Below are 21581 nucleotides of genomic sequence, written 5' to 3' on the forward strand. Positions count from 1 at the left end.
CCTCTTCAAACGATCAATCTCCAATTGCATGGCCCTGGCACTATCCTCATGAGAGAAGTGGCTTCCACCCCGAGACTAGCTCGTGCTAGTATGGGTGGTGTGCACACTCCCCTCCTGGTCCCTTCTTCGCCCAAGACTAAAGGAATGACCTTGACGTTGGGAACCCATAGACTCCGCTTGGTGTGGACATGAACTTGCCATAACAAGACGTTAAACTCACTAAAACACAATGATTTCTCATAGATGGCGCCAATTGTAGGGACATGATTTAGTACCTAAGCCCAAAAGAGGAAGGGAAATAAGTCCAAAGAGCCCAATACAATGAATTTATAGAGTGTGAGTTGAAAATGTAGGTTCTAATGAGTTTGGATAACAATCACAGTGGGCTAAGATGACAATAGAGTAAAGATGAAGCAATTTTATATAAGGAAAATTGTCCTCGAACTCTATCTGAGGAGGCTAATTCTTCTATTTATCTCACTTAGGGACAAGTTACAAATATTGTTCTTCAGTCTATAGTGTTTTCCTCTTCTTTTTTCCGATCCCCCTCCTCTAGGTCTTTTCTCCATTTTATACTATCTTCCCCCTCTGTCTCTACCGTCCACGTGTAGATCAGACTGCTGGTATTCATTCTTATCCCATCAGCACATTCTTGAAATCTTTGGGAGTAGTTGTAAGGCTGAAAACTGCTGTTCAGGCATCACTTCCTCATAAATGCGGCCAGAGAGTTAGCTACAGAACATTCAATGCAGTGGTAGCAGCTTTTTCTTAGATATTTCATAGCTTTTCTTTGTTCTATGCTCTCACGATGTATATCCTTACCAATAGAATCTCCTGGAACATTGCTTCTAGGGGGCAGACCACACCCTTTAACCTCTGACACACCTAGCCAAGGAGGCATCTCTCCTCGCCCCCCCTTCTCGGACCATTGTAACTAAATTCCATTCTCTGTTCATCAACGCTAATCTCTATAACAACGTCTACCCCGTCTTCAAACAGTTGGGCATCCTTGGACCGGGCCCCAGGCACAGTATACAGTATTGGGCCTATTCTCCCTACAAGTAATATTATGTTCATAATATTTTTACATTAACTTATAGAGACAAGTTGTTATTGATTATAATTTGGATATATTATTTATATCATTTTTTTACTTATTAATAACAACTTATTATCTAAAATTTATTGTAAAATTATTATAAAAATGTTGTTCATGTAGCACGTGTTACTCTTAACATATCCCCATCAAAAGAAGTTTAAGGGACCATTGTTTGGGCCGTGATCCCCATCGGCCATTAGCAAGCCATTGAACCCTTTAAGACATCATTAAAAAAAAAGTCGTATTTCTGGTATGGAACAAGAGAAAGAGAAAGGGCAAAGATGGGAATGCAAAGACCCCACTGAGTTGACCATTGAAATTTATTTGTATTGTTTCTTTTATCCAAGGCATTAATTGCAGTAGGAGTAAAGGCATGACGGATGATCGAAGCATTCCCAAATTCCATCCTTGAGTTTAGATGATTTTCCGCCATTTAGAGCCCATTTGATATATGTGTTTAAACATATATTTTTAGTTTTTAAACAATATTATACGTATTTGGGTCTTGATAACAGGTGTTGTACAACACCGGTTAAGAAGGAATTAAATAATAAGTAAATTACACCTGGATTCACATTTATTGAGGAAAGAGAAACATTTTTGAAAAGTTAAATTTGTTACAAAAATACCCTTCTCTGTCTTTAACGTCTGAAGCCTTCTCTTTCTTCTTCCCTTCTCACTTCTCCTTCTCTCTTGGTCTCTCACTCTCTCTAATGTTTCAATCCTAGGGAAAAAAAAAAGTCCAACACCACCGCAATTGCCAGATCTGTAACCCATCTACCACTACCAGATCCGTCTCACTCCCTTTCTGCTATCTCGATCCTCTCCCTCATATCAGCCAAGGCCAAAGCCTTGAGCTTCACCGTTTCTGTTAGCTGCGCTCACCGGCGCCCCCCCACCTCTATAGCCATCACTCTCCTTTCTCTTTTTTTGCCTTTGGTTCTACTTTTCCTTCCTTTGTTTTTGGTTGTATCTAGGTTGCTTTGGTGAATGGGTTCAATTTGGAACGTGAAAAACTTGACAATTTGGCTTGGGTTTGAAATATGGGTATTTGGATGGTGGTTTTTGTAGATTTGGAAAAAAAAAAACTCAAAAAGTACCAGCTGAGGAAAGGAAGATGGAAGAACATAAAAGGGTATTTTGGTCCTATGGTAAAATGCCCAATTTTTTATGCTTTACTGAAATTTTAAGTGCCATGTTACTATGCTTTTTTCTAGTCTCAAAAAGCAACTATATTTTAATAATAAAAAATTCAACCTTAATGGGTGCTGAATAGCAACCTGTTAACAAAAGCCTACATATTTTCACACATTTTTTCACCCATACGTATTTTCAAAAAAACTGAAAACTGTTGCTTACACACATACTAAACGGAACCCTAGTATTCACCTCTTATGACAATTAATAGACCTCACCTTGATTTTTTATGTATATTTTGGGTTATGTTCATCTGTCATGCCTTAATATTTAGACCTTGGTTACTTATTTGGGCTTGCCCAAGATCACATAAAATAATCATTACACACTGCACTTCATCACTTTAGATATAAATAAATAAAAAAAATTACAAATTTAGTCATTTTATTTTTATAGGCAGCTAAACATAAGCTGATGGTATTTCAGTCCTAGGGATTAAAGCAGTTTGTGAATTTATTTTTTAGGAGAATTTGTGAGTAATTTAAATCTTATGGCAATAACGCATGAAGGATAAAGTAGTGAAACAAATTTGAAATTACTAAGCGAAGAAAAAATAAAGGGTTCAAATGTGCACATAAACTACTATTACTTTGGGTGTGTACCACAAAATCATTCTCTTGGTCCTTTTTTGTGTTCTACAATACAACAAAATTTAAAACCCAATAGGACTTGTAATTTCTTCTATTTGTTTCACATGCGAATCATGATACTTGGGTAATTGCCAAAATTAGTATATCAACACCAGAATTTTTTTTTGTCCCATAGTTTTCCATTGTAGTAATTAAATTCCTTTAATAAAGAATTAGAATATCAAAAATAAAAAAAGTTTTATACTCGTTTTTTTCCAATTTCTTTAAGATGACTATAGAGTCTAGTTGTTATTGATGGATTGAATAATAACTTACCACTTCAATAAAAAATAATATTATAAATAATGTTTTATTTGTATAATTACTTTTATTTTTATTTACCTCAGTTGTGAGTCTATGACACCAAATTTTTGAGAGCTGGATGGTTGATCTAAAAAATAAGCGAGTTTCTCACATAGACCGAGAGTATGGGGTTTCATTTGGGAGCAAGTAGAGTGCTACTATGATCACACCCTGATAAGAAAGTCACATTAGTCAACGCCCTCTAACTATATATATATATATATATATATATATATGATAGTACAAAACTGATCTCTAATCTAAATGATTTACTAAAACTTTTGGGTTTAATTTACAGTTAGTTGAGAAGGATCCAGAAGTAGCTATAGTTTTCATAGACATACATTGATCCATGTCTAGGTTTAGAAATATATATTATGTTACTTTCTTTTTTGGGTGCTTGGAGTTGCAAAGGCTGTAGGAGTTAATACTTTCGCTGTAGTTTTTGTGAGTTTGATTTAGGTGGTCATTTACTGCACTATTATTGATCTTCGTTACTCAGTTTTTTACAAATTATTTTAATTAAAAAAAACTAAAAAAAATTACTTATTTTACAGGTTCTACTTTCATTTTTGGATAAAGAGCTACATACTTAACTGCATCGACTCAAGGTTTGTTAACAATTTCTGTAAAAATTTTTTAAAAAAAAAGTTCCTGTTGCATAAAAGTTATATATAAATAGTCAATATAAAACCATTAATCAGGTTATTTACTACTTTGCTACTAATACATGTATTGCACTATTTGTCTGATGTAGATAGTTTTGTTTATGGAATCTATATTTGTTCATTATTCTATTTACTTGCTAAATAAAAGAAAAAAGAGAAAAAAAATGACTCTTTTTTTTTTAGACTATTTTCATTTTAAATTTTTTTAAAAAGTATATTTAACTCAGTTGAATTGTTATACAAAATAAAAGAAATATTTCTTTTAAACGGTTGGAACATATTGTTTATTGCGATTGTTATACTCATAATAATTTTTAGTTGTTTTTCCAATAATTCATTGTGAGAAGGTAAAATATTTGTTTTAAATGGTTGGAAGGTAAAGTATTTGTTTTCAATCATACAACTTGCCCTTGAATATTTTGTATCTATAAAAATTCTTCTCTTGGCTTCAACTCAAACTTTTCTCATAAAGAATACTACTTTTGTTAGTGGGAAAGAAAGGAAAAACAGCTACCGTACATCATCTGTAAAGGAAAAACCAAACAGCTCAGCAACCTAATCTGTTATGTGTTAGATAGCACCTTTAAGATAATATACCCGACTATTTTGTTCTTATTACAGAATCTAAATTTGAATTCCAAATTTTTGAATGTTTACATAAATTTATGATCTTTTTCACTCATTTTTATTGTGTCCATGCTTTAATTTAAAAGATATTGCATTAAACGATGTCGTTGGGTTATTTTGGCATTCTAAAAGGTGCAAGAGTGGTGGAGAAAGTAGAGTTAGAGGTGGAGATAAAGGAATATAAGTATGAGGAATTAGTTAAAGCCCTTAAAAACTTTGAAAACAGGTACTATATCTTTCTATTCTTTTTGTTTGTTTATCTAATTCTTTGACTGGATTGAAAAGAATTAGATTCCCATAGGTGTATAAAATTTGTTACCCTGACAAACTTTAGTAGTTTTGGAAATCCTTAAAGGTTTTTGGCAGTTATAAATAAACAGTTAAGTTCTTTCTCAATCTAACATTTTAATCTATTTAGATTTTTATAACTTTGGGTGTGTTATTGATGGTTGATATACTTGCAGATTTGTTTGGTCTGTTGTTCGGTCATCCTGTAACTCCCTTGATATCCTCGCTCTAGGAGGTATAGAACAACGCAAGAAAGCTCGGCAAGCTAAAACTTTTAGAGTTACTTCCTTTCCAATCGAGTCTAAAATCTTCACAATTTATGCTAGGTTTGTTAATTCTGCTTCCACCAATCTCCCTCTATTAGTATTTCTTTTAAATGTGATATGTAATCTTTTGATTTGAAATTTTATCCTTTTTGTTGTGAAGCCAATAACTAGTGATAGAACATCATATTATTTTTCATCTACTCAAATTGTAAATCACAACAACAAAAAGTATGTAAGCTTCTGCCTAGAATGAACATTGTAAATTGATTCAAATGAGCAATAATTTGCTTTGTTGGCAGATTAAGAAATATTTGACAAGGTCACTATATATATATATAGACACACACACACCTACCTTGGTTGATCAGCTCAAATCCTAATGAAATTTGTATATTCCTTTTTGTGTGAGTTATTCCTTAAAATCCAAAGCGAAAAGGTTCATTTAAGTTGACTAAATTTCTCTCAACCCGACAAAAAATGCATTTAAGTTGATTAAAAAAAATATTTAGCATTTCTGAGAACTTTTCCGTGCATCGCACGGGTTAGCGACTAGTTATTTTTATTTTTATTTTCCTCAGTTGTGAGTCTATGACACCAAATTTTTGAGAGTTGGATGGTTGATCTAAAAAATAAGCGAGTTTCTCACATAGACCGAAAGTATGGGGTTTCATTTGGGAGCAGGTAGAGTATTACTATGATCACACCCTAATAAGAAAGTCATACTAGTCAACGCCCTCTACCCAAATTTTTTTTTTTAACCAAAATTTTTTTGTTTTGTTTTTGAGAGCTTGGTGTCATTCAATTCAAGCCTCCATAACATTGAAAAGAGAGATTCTGAAAATAATATTGTAGACGACTAAATTTCTTAGTTCGAAATAAATCAAACAAGTAAAATAGTTTCACAAATACGAATTTGTATTGATAAATGTGTGGTACAATTCTCTGTAATTACAAAAGAGTGATCCTCTGATTCGATCTCCTTGAAAGATTTATTGATTGGAATTGTGGTAATGTGATTTTGATTTGAACATAAGATATTCTTCAATTTGGCTGAGGAATGGATCGAAGATCTTTGAAACGGAATTACAATGAATCTCTGGCTATGAGCTTGTTAAAAATTCTTTGTTCTTCGTGTTCTTCGTGTTCTTCGTATGTTCTTCGTGTTCTTCGTGTGTTCTTCGTGTTTGAAGGTTTGTGGTGGAAATTCTTCGGTGCTTTAGAGGCTTGATTCCGTAGAGCTTCGTTGATTTATGGTTTGTTGAGGTTTCTGGAGGCTTTTGAGCTTGATTCCAGTGAACTTTGAGATTTGGACGAGTAGTTTGGATGATTTTGCTTCGAATGTTGTTTGTATTCGAGGTTGAAGTTCTTGAATTTCTTGGAGGCTTTGAGGTTTGATCCTGGCAGAGCTTCTGGGTTTCTGAACTCAAGATATCTTCTTCCTTCTCTCTGTTCTGTGTGTACTCCTAAATGTCATAGGAAGGCTTCTATTTATAGGAGTTTAGGAGTAGGTGAGTGACACGTGGCGGAGTCTGATTGGTGACACTTGTCACAGCTTGATTGGTCCGCTTATGTCATCGCTTACATGTGCTGATTGCTTGTGTCATCGCTTACACGTGCGGAGCTGCTTGTGTCATTGCTTACACGTGCGGAGCTGCTTGTGTCATTGCTTACACCTGCTGATGCAGTTTCATGCCTTTATTTCAATGACACTTGGCAAATTTCTATTGGTTTCTGAATAGTGATGGAAAAACCTAGCAGCAGTACGTGGCGCCTTGTAATTGGCTGTATTTTGTGGATTTGGTAGTATGATGTGTCAGCTTGTGATAGGTCGGGAATTTTCCCTCTCTACAAATATCTTTAAAATTTTCTGTGCCCATATACTAACATTTTCGGTAGAATTCTTCTAAAAAAAAAAAATTTCGGTAGAATACTAGAATCAATCAGCACCTTAATACATTCTCAAAAAAAAAAAAAAAAAAAAAAAAATCAGCACCTTGATAATGTTGTGCAAATCTGAATGCCTTAGAGCATCCACATCAGTGTATCTAAAATCATGTATAATACAAATTTTTTTCAATTTTACACATTTTGAGCTACATCAGTGTATCTAAAACTGGGTAAAAATGTAGAAACTCATCCACGAGCTACAGTACCGTGTAAATATACATGGTTACTGTAGCTCGGGTAAACAATATTTTATCATTTCTCCTTCGCTCCTTTTTTTTCTCTCTCTGATCCGTTCTCAACAGACTCTATCATTTTCTCAACACAGAATACAGAGATATACTTTGCTCAAAAAAAAAAAAACACAGACATATACAAACAACCACAGATCGGTGCTTGACTTGTAGATCGGTGCTTGACTGGTCGGAGCTCGTGGGTCTTGCCGTGGATCGGAGCTGGCGGACGCTGGATCGGAGCTCGGATCGGCGATCGGAGCTGGCGGATCGGCGATCGGAGCGCTGGATCGGAGCTCGGATCGCGCTCCGAGCGCTGGATCGGAGCTCGCGATCGCGCTCGGAGCGCTGGATCGGAGCTCGCGATCGCGCTCGGACCGCTGGATCGGAGCTCCGATCGCACTCGGACCGCTGGATCGGAGCTCCGATCGAGCGTTGATCTGGGTAGAGAGAGAGTGAGAGAGATGATCTGGGTAGAGAGAGAGTGAGAAATGAAGAGAAGAAATGAAGAGAAGGAGAGAGAGAGAGAGAGAGAAATTAATCAGAACTGAAGAAGAGAACAAATGAAATAAAGACGCGCGTAGGTTAGTTGAGGTAATTAATAAAAAAAGTGAAGAAATTATTATTTAATTAATAGAGGGAGTAGGATAGATGAACTGATGTGGGTAATTTGTAAAAGTGAATGTGTAAAATTTTAAAAGGGATTTTTTTGTGTAAAATAGAGGAAATTTTTACATGGACTGATGTGTTTGCTCTTAGCTCATTATACCATAAGCACAACTTTTAAAAGTTTAAACTAAACGTTGAAGCCCTAATATATCCTTCAGCCAAAACCAAAAGTACCATTTGTCATCAATCGTCATCTTCATTTTGCTTCTTCAACCGTAAACTTAAAATATAAATAAAACCAAACTCGCTTCAATCCTGGGTCCCACAACACTAAACCCTCACTCTTCAATCTTCATCTTCTTCTCCTCCCACTTTCAATCTCAGAGCCCTAAAACCTCAGCTCCTCCCATGGCTGCTACTCTTCAACTCAGACCAAAACACAGAACAACCCTTCACAACAACCCTTCTCTCATCCACCTATTCTCCTCCTCCACCTCCACCTCCTCCGCTCCTCCACCTCCTCCAGACCCCACCACTTCTGACCAACCTCAATCCTCCTCCTCCTATTTCTCTGATGTCAAAGCCAGCCTCAAACACCAACAAAGACCCACTTCCCCATTTTCACCAAGGAACCCCACAAACCCATCATCAAAACCTTCAAACCCATCTTTTTCCAAGCCTTCAAAAGTCGCTTCCCTCGAAGAAATTCGCAAAAACCTCTCCGAATTTCGTTCCCGATCTTCTGTTCCACCCCCCAACATTCAACCCAACAACTCTAACTCTACACCCTCCTCTTCCTTTTCATCTCAGCACATCTCATTTCAAGAGCTTTACAAAAGAAATGTGACTGCCAAGGCAGCAGAGGAAAATGCTGCCAATAACACCGCCCACTCTGGCCTCGGAAAGTTCGGTACCGGTGCAGGCGGCAAGCTCTCTTTCGAAGCGATTCGTGAGAGCTTGCGGCAGCTCCGACTGACAAACGATTCACCCCAGAATGAGAGGAGGAGTGGGAATCCCATGTCCTTATCGGCATTTAAGAATAGTTTGAAATTGAAGCCCGGCCCAGATTCTGCCCCGGTGTTTGGTGGGACTGATTCGCTGCCAGTTTCGGTGTTTGGGAAGGAGAGGGAGAGGAAAGAAGGGGAAAAGGAGACAATGGCGATGAAGACAGAGTTTGTGAAGATGTATAGCTATGGGGAGTTGGGGGAGAAGCTGAGGAAGCTCAGGCCTTCTGTGCAGGAGGGGAAGAAGGAAGGGGATGCTTTGGGGTTTTCGCTCTCCGAGTTGAATGAGAGGCTGATGAAGCTGAGGGAGATGGAGGAGAAGGAGACTGAGTCGAGGATTGGTGGGGTTTCTTATAAGGACTTGAGGGAGAGCTTGGTTTGGCTTAGGTTGACAGAAACCGAGAAGGCAAAGAAAAATTCGAGTAAGTGTAGTGGATTTCGATTGAATTTTGGTGAATTGCTAGTTTGCTTAGAGTATTTTTTTGCTAATTTGGATGGTAGATGATAGGAGAATGTACTTTCTGTTTTGGTTGCTAATTGGAAATTTTGCATACTTGGTTTGCAATAGTTGGCATTTGGATTTGAGTATAAAAAATAATGACAAAATGTTATAGTTCTCTGATTCATTCTTTAGAAAATTAGAGAAAGAATGAGACAGTGATACTTTGGATTACTTGATCTTGTGTTAATATATCACCCCCTTCCTGAACCCCTAATAAGATGAAGACTCTATGAACCAAAAGCTAATTTTGATAGTGAAATGGGGGTGGGGCATGGGGGCTTGAAGTTGTCAAGCAAGTGGTGTCTGTGCAGTGTATATAAATTGTGCTTGTTTTGATATTGTACTTGGATTGTTGATGATAAAAAGATACAGCCTCTGTTTTGATTGCTGAGATTAGCAGGTGAAAAGGCGTTTAGTCACTGATCTTTGTGCTACTTATTAAATTTTAGTGTTCTCAATTCCTTTTTAGTATATTATAAAATATTATTTGAGTGCTCTCAGTTCAGTTATCATCTGGAAACCACAACAACAACAAAGCCTTAGTCCCAAAATTTTTTGGGTCGGTTATGGATCCTCAACAATATTAGTTAGAGTCGGCCATATGAATTCTTTTCCTCCATTCTATTCTATCCAAAGTCATAACCTCTACATTACTTTCTAAATAGACATGTCCTTTTTAACTTCTCACTAATGTTGTTTTTGGTCTCCATATACCTTTTTTGTTCCCTCAACTTGAATCATTTCACTCTTTGTTACTAGTGTATTAATCACTCTCTTTTGCACATGAATCATTTAATCTACAAGCTACTTATCAAAAAAGAAAAAGTTATCATCTAGAAGTCAGTACACCTCAAATTATCAAATTGGAAGATTTTAAGTGATAGATTATAGATTAGTCTCCACTTTTGGCAGTATGACAACAATTTAGAATCCTGTGCCTGGTTGATGAACATATTGAGCTCTGGTTGCTGTGTGGTTTAGTTCTTCCTTTCTTATTTCTGTTATATTAAATACTGTGCATACTAGGTATGGCAAAGGTTCTTTTGAACTCTTATAATTTAGCCAAGGCATCTAATAAAAAATGGGCTCAAGCTAGATTTTTGGGTTTCTCCCCTGGTTTTTTTGAAAGCAAAATGTTGCATGTCAAGTGTCAACTAAAAATGGGCTCAAGCTCATGCTTATCAGATAACTTTTTTCTTTTCCTTTTTAAAAATAAATATATTTTTTTAACTTTCATATAATACTTGTTTGAATGTGTCTAATGTTGTGGAATATCACTTTTTAAAATTGTTTTGGCGGATTGAATTTTGCCAGCTTTAACTTGTATACATATGATACAAAATCTATATTCATATAATTTATTGATTCTGATATATTTTTTCAGTCCAGAGGCTCGATATCTTGGGTCAGCTAGGCAGAACTCCAAACTTTATGCTGCAACCTCCAAAGGAGCATCTAGTTGAAAAGGCAAATATCCTTCTCTTAGCTTTTATATTCTTGAATCTCTATTTTTGGTTGAATAAGGTGACTAGATCAATCATTATTTTTCATTTAAAAAAGTGGAAACTCTCACATGCATAAATTATTGGAGCACTAGATGATAATGTTGATGATAGGACCACCTAAAATGAGATATCCCAAATCCATCCACTAAAGTTGTTCTCTCTAAATTCTTATTGATGTTTTAATGTGGAATTGCTTAAGAAGTAATTGTACTTGTAGTTGTAATTTCACTTGTGGCTTACAGTCTTGAGCTCTTGTTAATAAAGAGAAAGAGTTTGCAAAACCTATATACTTTTGCTTGAAGACACTGTGTTCAGTGGTTGTATAGTAATGTATTTTGTATAACATTTTGAGGATTACTTTTTCTTTAGATGGAAAAGAATGAAGCTTTTTTTTAAAAAAATAATTTTATTTTATAAATTTTTTTATAGGTGAGAATATATTTATTATAAAGAGACTACAAATGTTGGAAGGGTTCATTACTATGTAAATTTTTTGCTTCATAATTCAGATGGTATGATCTTGCAAAAGAGCTAAATGCAAACTCTTCATATATTTGTGACTGTTGTTGCATTCTTAAAATTAAGAAATTACAGTCTCTGGTATTACTGATGACTGAAATAAACTAGTGTCAGAGTGATGTCTATTATATCTTTAAAAAAATATTTGTAAAAAAAAAGTGACGTCTATTATCTACAATAGGTCCTTGCTAGACTTCCTTGTACATCTTATCCTTCACTCTGATTAATTATTTTCCTAAAAGAGCTGGAATCAAATTCATTATGTATTGATTCCTTTAATGGTGTAAACTGTGAATCTTACATGAAGTAACTCAACCTTACAGTATTGTTTTTTTAATTATGCATGCTTAAGGTCTTTATAGGGTGATATATTTTTTGGCTATTTGATCCTTCAGAAAGTGCGTGTTCTTAAACAGAGTCCAGTATGAACTTATTGAAACCTGCATTATTTCAGATGAAGTTACTTTCCATTAAAAATCTGAAGGGATTTGATGCTCTAATATTTTTGAAATATGTTTAATGCAGTATTTCCATCCGGATAATATGTCTTCTGCAGAAAAAATGAAAATTGAGCTTGCAAAAGTTAGAGATGAATTTAAAATGTCAGATTCAGATTGTGGATCTGCACGTGTTCAAGGTAAAGGGGTTTACATTTTAGTTTCATTACACTTTTCCATCTTGAGAGATTGCATGTTTCTGATTTCCGTTTTTTGGTGCATGTGTATAATCTTTTTCTTTGGATTCACATGTTGTTTATTTCACAAAATTGTTTGCTAAAATATACTGCTTTCATCTAATTCTTTTGATTGACATGTTTCTGGCCTTATCTTTAGTTCCCTCTATGTACATATATATGTACATAGGTTGTATGCATAAGGTATCCTAAAAAATTACAACATGAATGAGTTACAAACAAAATTATAGAGAATAAAAAAAATTTACAAAAGAGCACTATGATTGGGGTGGGGTGGGGTGGGGTGGGGGGGGGGGGGGGGGGGAGGGGAGGGGAGGGGTGCAGCTCTATAGTTAATTTTTTGGAACGTATGAATATCTGCTTTGTAATTCTTTAAGGAAGCTCACAATTTCACCCTTTCCATACTCATAATAATATATCTTTTCCAAAAGAAAAAAGATCTACAAAAGAATGAGTAGCACTAAGACCTGAAGAAAGAGACGACTCATATAATGATCTAGTGAAGTATGTCTTCAATTGAACCACCTAATTTTCCTCAACATCAAAGATCGTATGCTTCCTCAGTCCTCACCCTCCATAAAGTCCACAGCATAGAGGGGTTATGTTCCAAATGAAAGAAGCATTTCTCTCCAAGACCCACTCAACTCTAATACTGAGAAAATTTAAGTTCACAAAACATATGCAATATAACAATACAACAACAAATGGTCCATGGACTCCCCACCACACCTGCACATGCAACACCAATTTACTATAGTGAGTCCTCTATTTAGAGATCATCACATTTCAATATATATCCTTAAACTGCTGTTGAAATGAAGAAGGTGACTCTTTTTGATGCCTTGGAACACCGAACACTCTTCCATGAGAAACTTACATCTCTTGGGCCTCTCAATGTCTCATAATAGTAGTGAACATCAAATTTTCCATGCCCATTCAATGTCCACCTCAATGGACCAGGGCCCTCTTGCCTAGATATATATTCCTACATGATGTAAGAGGAGTCTATCGACTCTAGTTCCTAGTCATTAAAATCCCTATTAAACCTGAAATTCCCAAGAGCGACTCTAGTTCCTAGTTGTTTAAATCTCCATTAAACGTGACATTTCCGAGAGCGTATATTTCTTTCATTCTATTAAATCTTTGTGAAACATAATATAAAAAGATATCCTATAAAAAGAAGGTGGTTCTGTTATGAAATGAGTAGCAGTTGTGTTGGATCTGATTGGTGTGGTTTATTAGAAGTTGGTGTTCAAGCCATGGGATACCAAGGGTAATTGGTTATGTTATCTAGACTATTGTTTGATCCAAAAGGATAGAGTGAAGGGTAAGGAAGGGGAGGGGAGGGAGGGAGAGCGGATAGAAGGGGAAGGAAACCTATATTTCCTTGGGATGCTTGATTGGTTAAAGAGAGAGAAGGGGGGAACGGAATCATAAAAGTGCTGCATGTCTAAAAGAACTTGAAAGTAACATGTTTTCTTTCTCTCATATCTTCATACCCACTTCCTTCTACCCTTAAGTTTAATTATCATTGAAGTGCTTTGAATTGAGAGAATTCTGTCATAGAAATAGAGTGTGAAAGAAAGTTTCAGAATGTTGTCTTCCACACACCATAGACAAGTGAATATTAAGCTATGATTGAACAGCTATAAGGTAAGCCATGCTGTATAGTATAAAATAAGGTGTCATTAATAATGAGAATGGGGGCCCATTAGATGTTAAATTTGAGGAGAGTAGTGACTGTTTATGCTTTGGCCAATTTGATAGAGATCAACAAAAGCAACTTTTGATGGCTTCTTGGGTTCACCTTTCTTCTATCCAGTTGACGGAAATATAAAGAAGGGTTAAAATTATAATACATATGTGCAATTGAGCATATGGTTAACTAGGATGGAAAAAAATCTATTGTTTTCTGAGTTCTGTTGGGTACTGAAAAAGAAATTATAATTTATCAAATCTCTGTTGTGGCTAGGAGGAAGTGGAATAAAAAAGTAGGTAGTTATTAGTTCCCTTTGTTGTGGGGTTTTTTATTTTTTATTTTTTTAAATGCATACAAGGTTTTCTTATACTTTGTGAATTTTATATAAAAATTTCAGCATTTTTTTCTCCTGCTCTTCAATTTTTATGAATCATCTACTTAATGTTATAAAGTTCTTTTTAACTCATTTGAACCCCTGAAATGAGTTCATTCTCTCTCTCTCTCTCTCTCACACTCTCAATAATCTTTTCATTGTATGTTTTTTGCCCTTCTTTGGGAGCAACACAACTTTCATGGAAATGAAAATTCCCCCCTTGTGGGACACGTGAGAATGTTAGTGATCCATGAAAGTTCTTCCAAACATAATATGCTTGCAATCAGTGTTTTCCTTTTCTCTCTCTCTCTCTCTCTCTCTGTTTTTATTTTTTTGGAGCTATGATTATGGATTTCCTTTATCTGTTTTCTCTGCAGTGGCGCAACTCACAACAAAGATCAAGCATCTATCTTCAGTTTTACACAAGAAGGTGACAATTGAACCATCTCTTTGTTTCAGTCTATATTAGATTATTTTCATTGTATTATCTATCTAAAAAAGAAGAGTATTTTCATTGTATTACTTGTTAGTTTATTATTATTATTATTATTATTATTATTATTGTTATTATTATTATTATTATTATTATTTTAACACTTTTTTGGATTCAATCTTGCATTAGATTCTTTTACTTGGTATTTAGGGTAATATCAATCCTCATATGGTTGAACAAGAAATTGATTATTGCTCTTTACAAAGAGATAGTTATCTACCTGCACTAGTTTCTAATAAATTAGGGGTGTTGAGGTGATTAACATAGTATAGATTGTTCTAGCTATTACTTTTAGTGCATGTTTGGAATGGAGGAAGATGAATGTGAGGAAAGTAGGTTTAAGTTTCAAGGGCTTTACATTGTTGATATGAAATATGACATCAGTCACACTTGGGGCTGTCCGGCAAGTGACATACGGCCTCGATGATGGTGGTTGGTGGAGTTGAGAAGTTTTTCAAATCCATCCAAACCGCGTTGAGTGTCTACACATTATGGATATGGGATGGGCCCAAATTACACCCATTGTAATTTTTGTCTACGTTATACTACTTAATAACTTTCTGTTAGATGTGTGTTGATAAGTCCACCATTGGATTACATTATCTCCCTATATCCTTTATGTTTACAAACTAGCAAGATGATAAGAAATCAATAACTATCTCATCTATAAAATGCTAAAATCTCAAGTTCTTTTGACTTTAAAAATTATACTCAAAGCATGAGTTTATGGATGATTAATAAGAAAATTGGCGTGTATTTGAGGTCTAACTGTGGTGTGAAATACTCAAATTAATAAATGTCAGCGAGCTTATTTTGTGTTAGTATTATTGAAGAAATCACCAAACAATTTATTGAGTATTGAGCTCTAATATTTTTATTCCTTTGTAAATTTTGTATTGCCTTGGTGAGCCTTGGTGAAAAATTCATAAATATTAGAGTTTTTTATAAGTAAAAATATGTGATACTTTCTATTTGTCACACCTTGGAGATGCTCCACTCTGAGAAAAGTTTATTCTTAGTGACCAATGAGCTATCACTCAACTGGTACTTCCTTCTTTTATTATAATGGTTGACTCCCACTGGGTGCATGAGTAACTTACCAATAAAAAAAAAGAAAAGTTAAAACCTCAGACCTCAGTGGTCTCATGTGTCAGCTTCATGTCTATATCACATTACTTTTTATTTGTGTGGAGCATGGTGACGCAAATTGAATGTTAAGACTGCTTATAGAATAGTTTTGTTGATTGATCAACATCAAATGGATGTATAATGGTCAATGCAACTGCATTGTTGAATTTAATTAAGGAAGTTAAGGTACAACACTAAGGAGCTATAACCTAAGATTAATTCTAGGGTATTAAGGGTTTGATATTTAAATAATTGTTTTTTTCCCTATAATTAATTTTTTGGGTATGCAGTGTGCTTTAATGCATGAGCAATAGTGTTCAAATTTTCTTCATTCACAGCACATTGGACACTAGTAAAAGTTACTATAAATTCGAATGAAACTTATGACAGCTAAAATGTCACTTTTTGCTATACGTATTTGGTGAGCTGACTCCACTAATTGCAATGTTGCATCAAGCCAGCAATTTATGTGGCAAGCCAACAAGCTAGCATTTGCAATGTTTTATGAAGAATATGATATTATGGAACAAGAAGTTATGTGTACCAGTCTTGGACTGGCAACAAGCTGGCTATTGCTAAATTGTGTCTTGTTAAAGCTGTGCATCTTATAGATGCATTTGACATTTTTAATTAGTTACAAGTTGCTGTTGCCTTCGGTATAAAAGTCGATATATTATAGCTGTTTAGGCTGTCAAAAATTAATAACAAGAGTACTAAGAAGCCTACCTTTTAATTGGTTGCATAGTCTCTTAGCAAAAAAAAAAAGAAAAAAAGAAAAAGAAAGATTGCATAGTCAGTACAGTAGATGCTGTTACTTCCCTTTTTTTCCTACTTACATTATTTATTTATTTATTATAATGCTGTAGGATAAGCATTCTATAAAGGGTCTTCAAGCAATGGTGCAGAGGAGGAAGAGAATATTGAAATATCTCCGAAGAACTGACTGGGATTCCTACTGCTTGGTTCTCTCTAAACTTGGTCTCCGTGACAACCCTAACTATAAGCACTAGACTAGTCCACAATGTGATCCCTGTGTTTTCTTTGTAAGATATTATTTGGTCCCTGGGATAACCTCTCTCGGATGAAAATTAGGCTAGTCAATAAAGTGACCAGCTCTCAATTTCCTTTTTTGTTCTTTCTGTTCTCTGTTTTTGTTTTTGGTGTAAGATCACAATTGTAGTTGGTCTACCTGAGTTTTGGTCCATTCCATATGGGAGTCAAAGGATGTTACAGTTCAGTTTTGATCCATTTCCTAAATTTTGGCTTGCTTCTTCCCCTTTTTCTTACAAGCTTGTTCTTAATGCATGTCATTTTGAAACATGGTTGAATTTTCAAGTCAATGTAACAGCAAAGAAAATTATACATTTATGTACTTCTATGGTTCTATTTATTTTTATTATTCTAAGCAATGTTACACCACCCAATAACTTGTTTTTAAATTCATATTTTAAGAATTCCTTGTTGAATTATATGTTATATATGTGCTTAACATGCATGCCAATAAGATATTATTTACCATGTCCATATACTTATTTCTTATGAATTATTTTAAATTACAAAAATTTGAATTCAAACAATTGATTGATAATATGACTATTAATTTTTTATCTTTGTGAAATTTTACAAGCATAGAGAGTATATGAATTTAAGGTAATCTAACGATAGATTTGTCAAAATTCACATCTAATAATAAGTTATTAAATAGTGTAATATTGTTTAGAGTTATATCAGGTGTAATTTGAACTCAACTCATATATATATATATAATGCTTACTGTGATATCTTCACCTCACACAGGAGAGAGGATACCACTTAATCCAATCATCAGTTAAATAGTAATGATACATACAAAAATCTAATTATTAGCAACCACCAATAAAAAGATAATAGAGAAAATTGCAAACTACATCCTTAAGGTTTTGGATTGATTGAATTTTACATTCCAAAGTTTCAAAAACTTGATTTTACATCCTGAAGTTTAGTTTAGTTAGCAATTCATTCTCCATGGTTAGTTTCTGCTGTTAAGTGACACATTATCATGCTGATGTGTCTTATTTTTGCCAAATCAACCTCAAAACTATGTCGTTTTGGTAATGACCAAGTGAAGAGTTGGCACAATCAAAACTACGTAGTTTCAAGCTTAAACTTAAAATAAAAACCTCTACCTTAAGCGACACTGGTTCAGGAAAAAATCTAAAATAAAAAAAACAAAACCATGAAGAAGGCAGACCTCCAGCTTGGTGAACCCAGAAGGCCAGACCTCCCTAACCCATCTCCTTTGCTCGTGTGAATCCATTAGCCTGACTGATCAGGTCCTAGGTGGTAGCCATGGTGATCGCTACAGCGACAGTAATCGATTCTCCTTTTCTTTTCAGCTCTCTTTCTCTCTCTCTCTCTCTCTCTCTCTCTCGCTATTTCTTAGGGTTATTGTTGCTGGATTTGTACTTCTTGTCTTTTTTGATTGATGGATTGTTATTGGGTAAAATCATCAATAACGAAAAATTAATTTGCATATAATTGCATAGTCACATATGGGTTAAATGGCCACTTTGTGAGTTGCTTGAGATCCTTTATCATTATCGAAAGATGTAATACCTTTACCTCTTTTTGTCACTAAAAAAAATATGAAGATCATTATCATTGCAAATATTTATTTGGAAAGTTTTACGATTAGGTGAGGTTGATTCCAAATTTCTGTTTTGGTTTTAAAGGCAAACTGACAGCTCCTAAGCTTTAGAAAATTTCTACTACCGTACAACTTGCTTTGTTTTACGAAGCAGAGGAAGGTTTAACCTATATACTATGCTTTGCTGACTGATATTTGGGCTCTTCAAAGGGCTTTTAAAGAAGGCAAAAATGCACTTTTCGTTCCTAGATTTTGGGTCAATTTCCATTTTGGTCCCAAAATTGATTTCGTTGCTAATATCATCCCCAAAAAAAGAAAATCGTTTTTAAAATTGTCTTTGCCATCAACCAACCAACGGAAAAATCCTACGTGTCTGATGGATCTCCACCTATCAAGCCCACTAATTAAAATAATAATACACTGTTCCTACGTGTTAAGCCCACCCGCCCTATAACGCACATGCCACTCACGCGAGGGACACCTCAGCTTCCCGCCACCTAGGCCTCCCACGTGACCCCAAGTGACCCTACTCTCCAACTACCTCAGTCACCACACACGAAAATCCCTAAATTTCACACAAAACCCTAATATCCCCACGCCGTCTTCCTTAGCCTGATCCCTAAAATCTTTGAATCAAACCCAAACCACACAAATAGACACCTCTAAAACAACGAATTCCCTAGAAAAATCAATTTCTCTGAACACTAAGAACTGAAGAAAATGAGGGAGAAGCTTGAAAAGGTAGCAGTGGGTGGAAGCTTTAATCCATAATCTGCAGCAGTTTCAAGATTGTAGCAGTGGATTGAAGCTTGAAAAGGTAGCTTTGTCCACTTTCTCTCTTTCTCTATGTATGTATCTCTATCACTCACTCACTCTCTCTCCCTCTCTCTCTCTCTCTCGCACTATATATGTCTCTCTCTAACTTTTTTCACACACTCAATATGCATTGGGACCACTATTTAAATGGTTGTTCATGCCTTTAAATGGTAGGTGTAGTTTGTTTGGTGGATGATTTGTTTTTAGCCTTTAAGGGAGTAAGGTGGTCCATGTGTTCCCTCTGTTAGCATTAAGATGTATATTTATATTGCTTTGTGTTTGAGGAATACTGTTTTATATTGCATTAAGATGTAGTATTAAGGTGGTTCATGTGTTGTTTGTTTAGGATTGTTATAGTGTTAGTGCGTGTTTGACTATTTGGTTTGGTTTTCTGAGTATTGGATTAAATAATGTTGACTATATATCTCATGCATGCAGAATGGACAAGCTCTTTACTATGCATGTGCATCATGGTGGGTATTTTGATGAAAATCCTCAGAAGTATGTGGGGGGTGAGGTGGGGGTAGTAGATGATTGTGATCCTGACAAGTGGTCTAAGGTAGAGATTGAGGGCATTTGTATATAGTTTGGGTATACACATGTGAGTAGGCTGTGGTATAGAAGGCTTGGGGATAATGAGGATGGGGTGTTCCAATTGATTAAGGATGATCATGATGTAGTGTTAATGACTGAGTTGGTGAGGGGTCATGGAGAGATTCATGTCTTTGTAGAGCACCCAGTTCATGAACCTATACTTATTAATGGTGGTAATGGTGTGCCTTTAGATCTTGATGTACAACCTGATTGTGATGACCTTTTTTTTGTTAGTGATAGCTTTAGTGAACTTGAAATTCCTTTTGATGGTTATTATAATGGATAGGGATATTATTGCAGTAGTGGTTCTAATTTTGAGGAAGACGATGATTAGGATGATGGTGATGCTCACTGGGATGGTGGTGATGCTCATTGGGATGGTGGCAATGCTGGTGGCAGTGGTAGTGGTAGGGATGGTGGTAGGGATGATAGTGATGATGAAGTGGAAATACTTGGGTGCAGGAGACCAGGGAAGGATCCAATTGTTGAGGAACCACAACAGGATGGGGCTATCAGCATTGACAGTAATGATAGTTCTAAGGATAGTGATGTAGAAGGGGCAAGATCATTGAAACTTGACTAGAGATATGTGGGTGAAGATAGTGCAACTAGTGACAGTGATGCAGTGATGCACATGCATGATCATATGGGGGATGGGGTAATGAACTTAGACTACAGTACTGAGGAGTTATTGAGCCTAAGTGAGTCATCATCTGATGGTAAGGTTTAGGATGAAAGTGATGATGGCAGACAGTGGGGGTGGTGCTATTGTTAATGAAAGAGTTGTGAACAATGTCAAAAGAAGGAGGAGGAAGTTCCATGTGTCTCTTATCTCTTGCACCAAGATCGCAGACGATTGCTTGCTATTATGCTGCTCCACCTTAGCTGAATGTGAGAAAATTCAAGAGTTGCTTGCTATTTGAGGAATTGCTTCAGGTCAGATGGTCAACAAAGATAAGACCATTCTGCTTTTTAGCAAAAATACTGATGAAGAGTCCCAGGAAGTTATAAAACAGTCCCTCGGTGTACTGGCAATTTAGCATTATGAAAAGTACTTGGGTCTGCCTTCCTTTGTAGGGAAGAACAAGAAAGCGTGTTTCACATTAATCAAGGAACGTATTTGGGCAAGAATGAAGGGATGGAAGGAGAAGCTGCTCTCTCAAGCCAGCAAAGAGATCATGATCAAGGCTGTCATACAATCGATACCGGCCTATTCAATGAGTGTGTTTAGACTGCCTACTAGCTTGTGCAAGGATATTGAGACTATGATTAGGAAATTTCGGTGGGGGCAAGAAGAGAAGAAGAAAATTCATTGGGTAAAAGAAACTCACTATGTTCATCGAAATCTGTGGGCGGCATGGGGTTTAGGGATTTTTAGCACTTCAACAACACTTTATTGGCTAAGCAAGTGTGGTGGCTTTTTCACCAAAAAGATACACTTCTCAATAGGGTGTTCAAATCGAAGTTCTTCCCAAATGGGAGCATTTTGGATGCGATTGTGCCTGCAAAATGCTCCTACGCTTGGCATAGTATACTGCAGGCTAGGGAGGTTGTTCAGAAGGGAGCTATTTGGCGTGTTGGTGACAGACTATCAATCAAGGTTTGGGAGCATAGATGGTTACCTGATCCCGCACACAGTAAAATACTGTCTCCTAGACTGAATTCTGCTATCTCACGAGTTAGTGAACTCTTAATGCCCAATGCCCAATCTTGGAATGTGGATTTGATTGATCATGCTTTTATGAGTTGGGAGGCCGAAGAGATT

General features: G+C 35.7%; 1 protein-coding gene across 1 annotated transcript; it reads left to right on the forward strand.

Annotated features, from left to right (window-relative positions):
- Positions 1–8115: 8115 nt before the first annotated feature.
- On the forward strand, positions 8116–17066 carry LOC142636807 (uncharacterized). Its single transcript, XM_075811109.1, has 5 exons — positions 8116–9289; positions 10754–10836; positions 11919–12030; positions 14537–14589; positions 16647–17066. Exons 1-5 carry the CDS (start codon positions 8272–8274, stop codon positions 16788–16790), a joined length of 1410 nt encoding a protein of 469 aa, XP_075667224.1. The 5' UTR covers positions 8116–8271; the 3' UTR covers positions 16791–17066.
- The last annotated feature ends 4515 nt before the right edge of the window (positions 17067–21581 follow it).

The sequence above is a fragment of the Castanea sativa genome, chromosome 5 (genome assembly GCF_040712315.1).
Source record: "Castanea sativa cultivar Marrone di Chiusa Pesio chromosome 5, ASM4071231v1".
NCBI classification, from domain to species: Eukaryota; Viridiplantae; Streptophyta; class Magnoliopsida; order Fagales; family Fagaceae; genus Castanea; species Castanea sativa.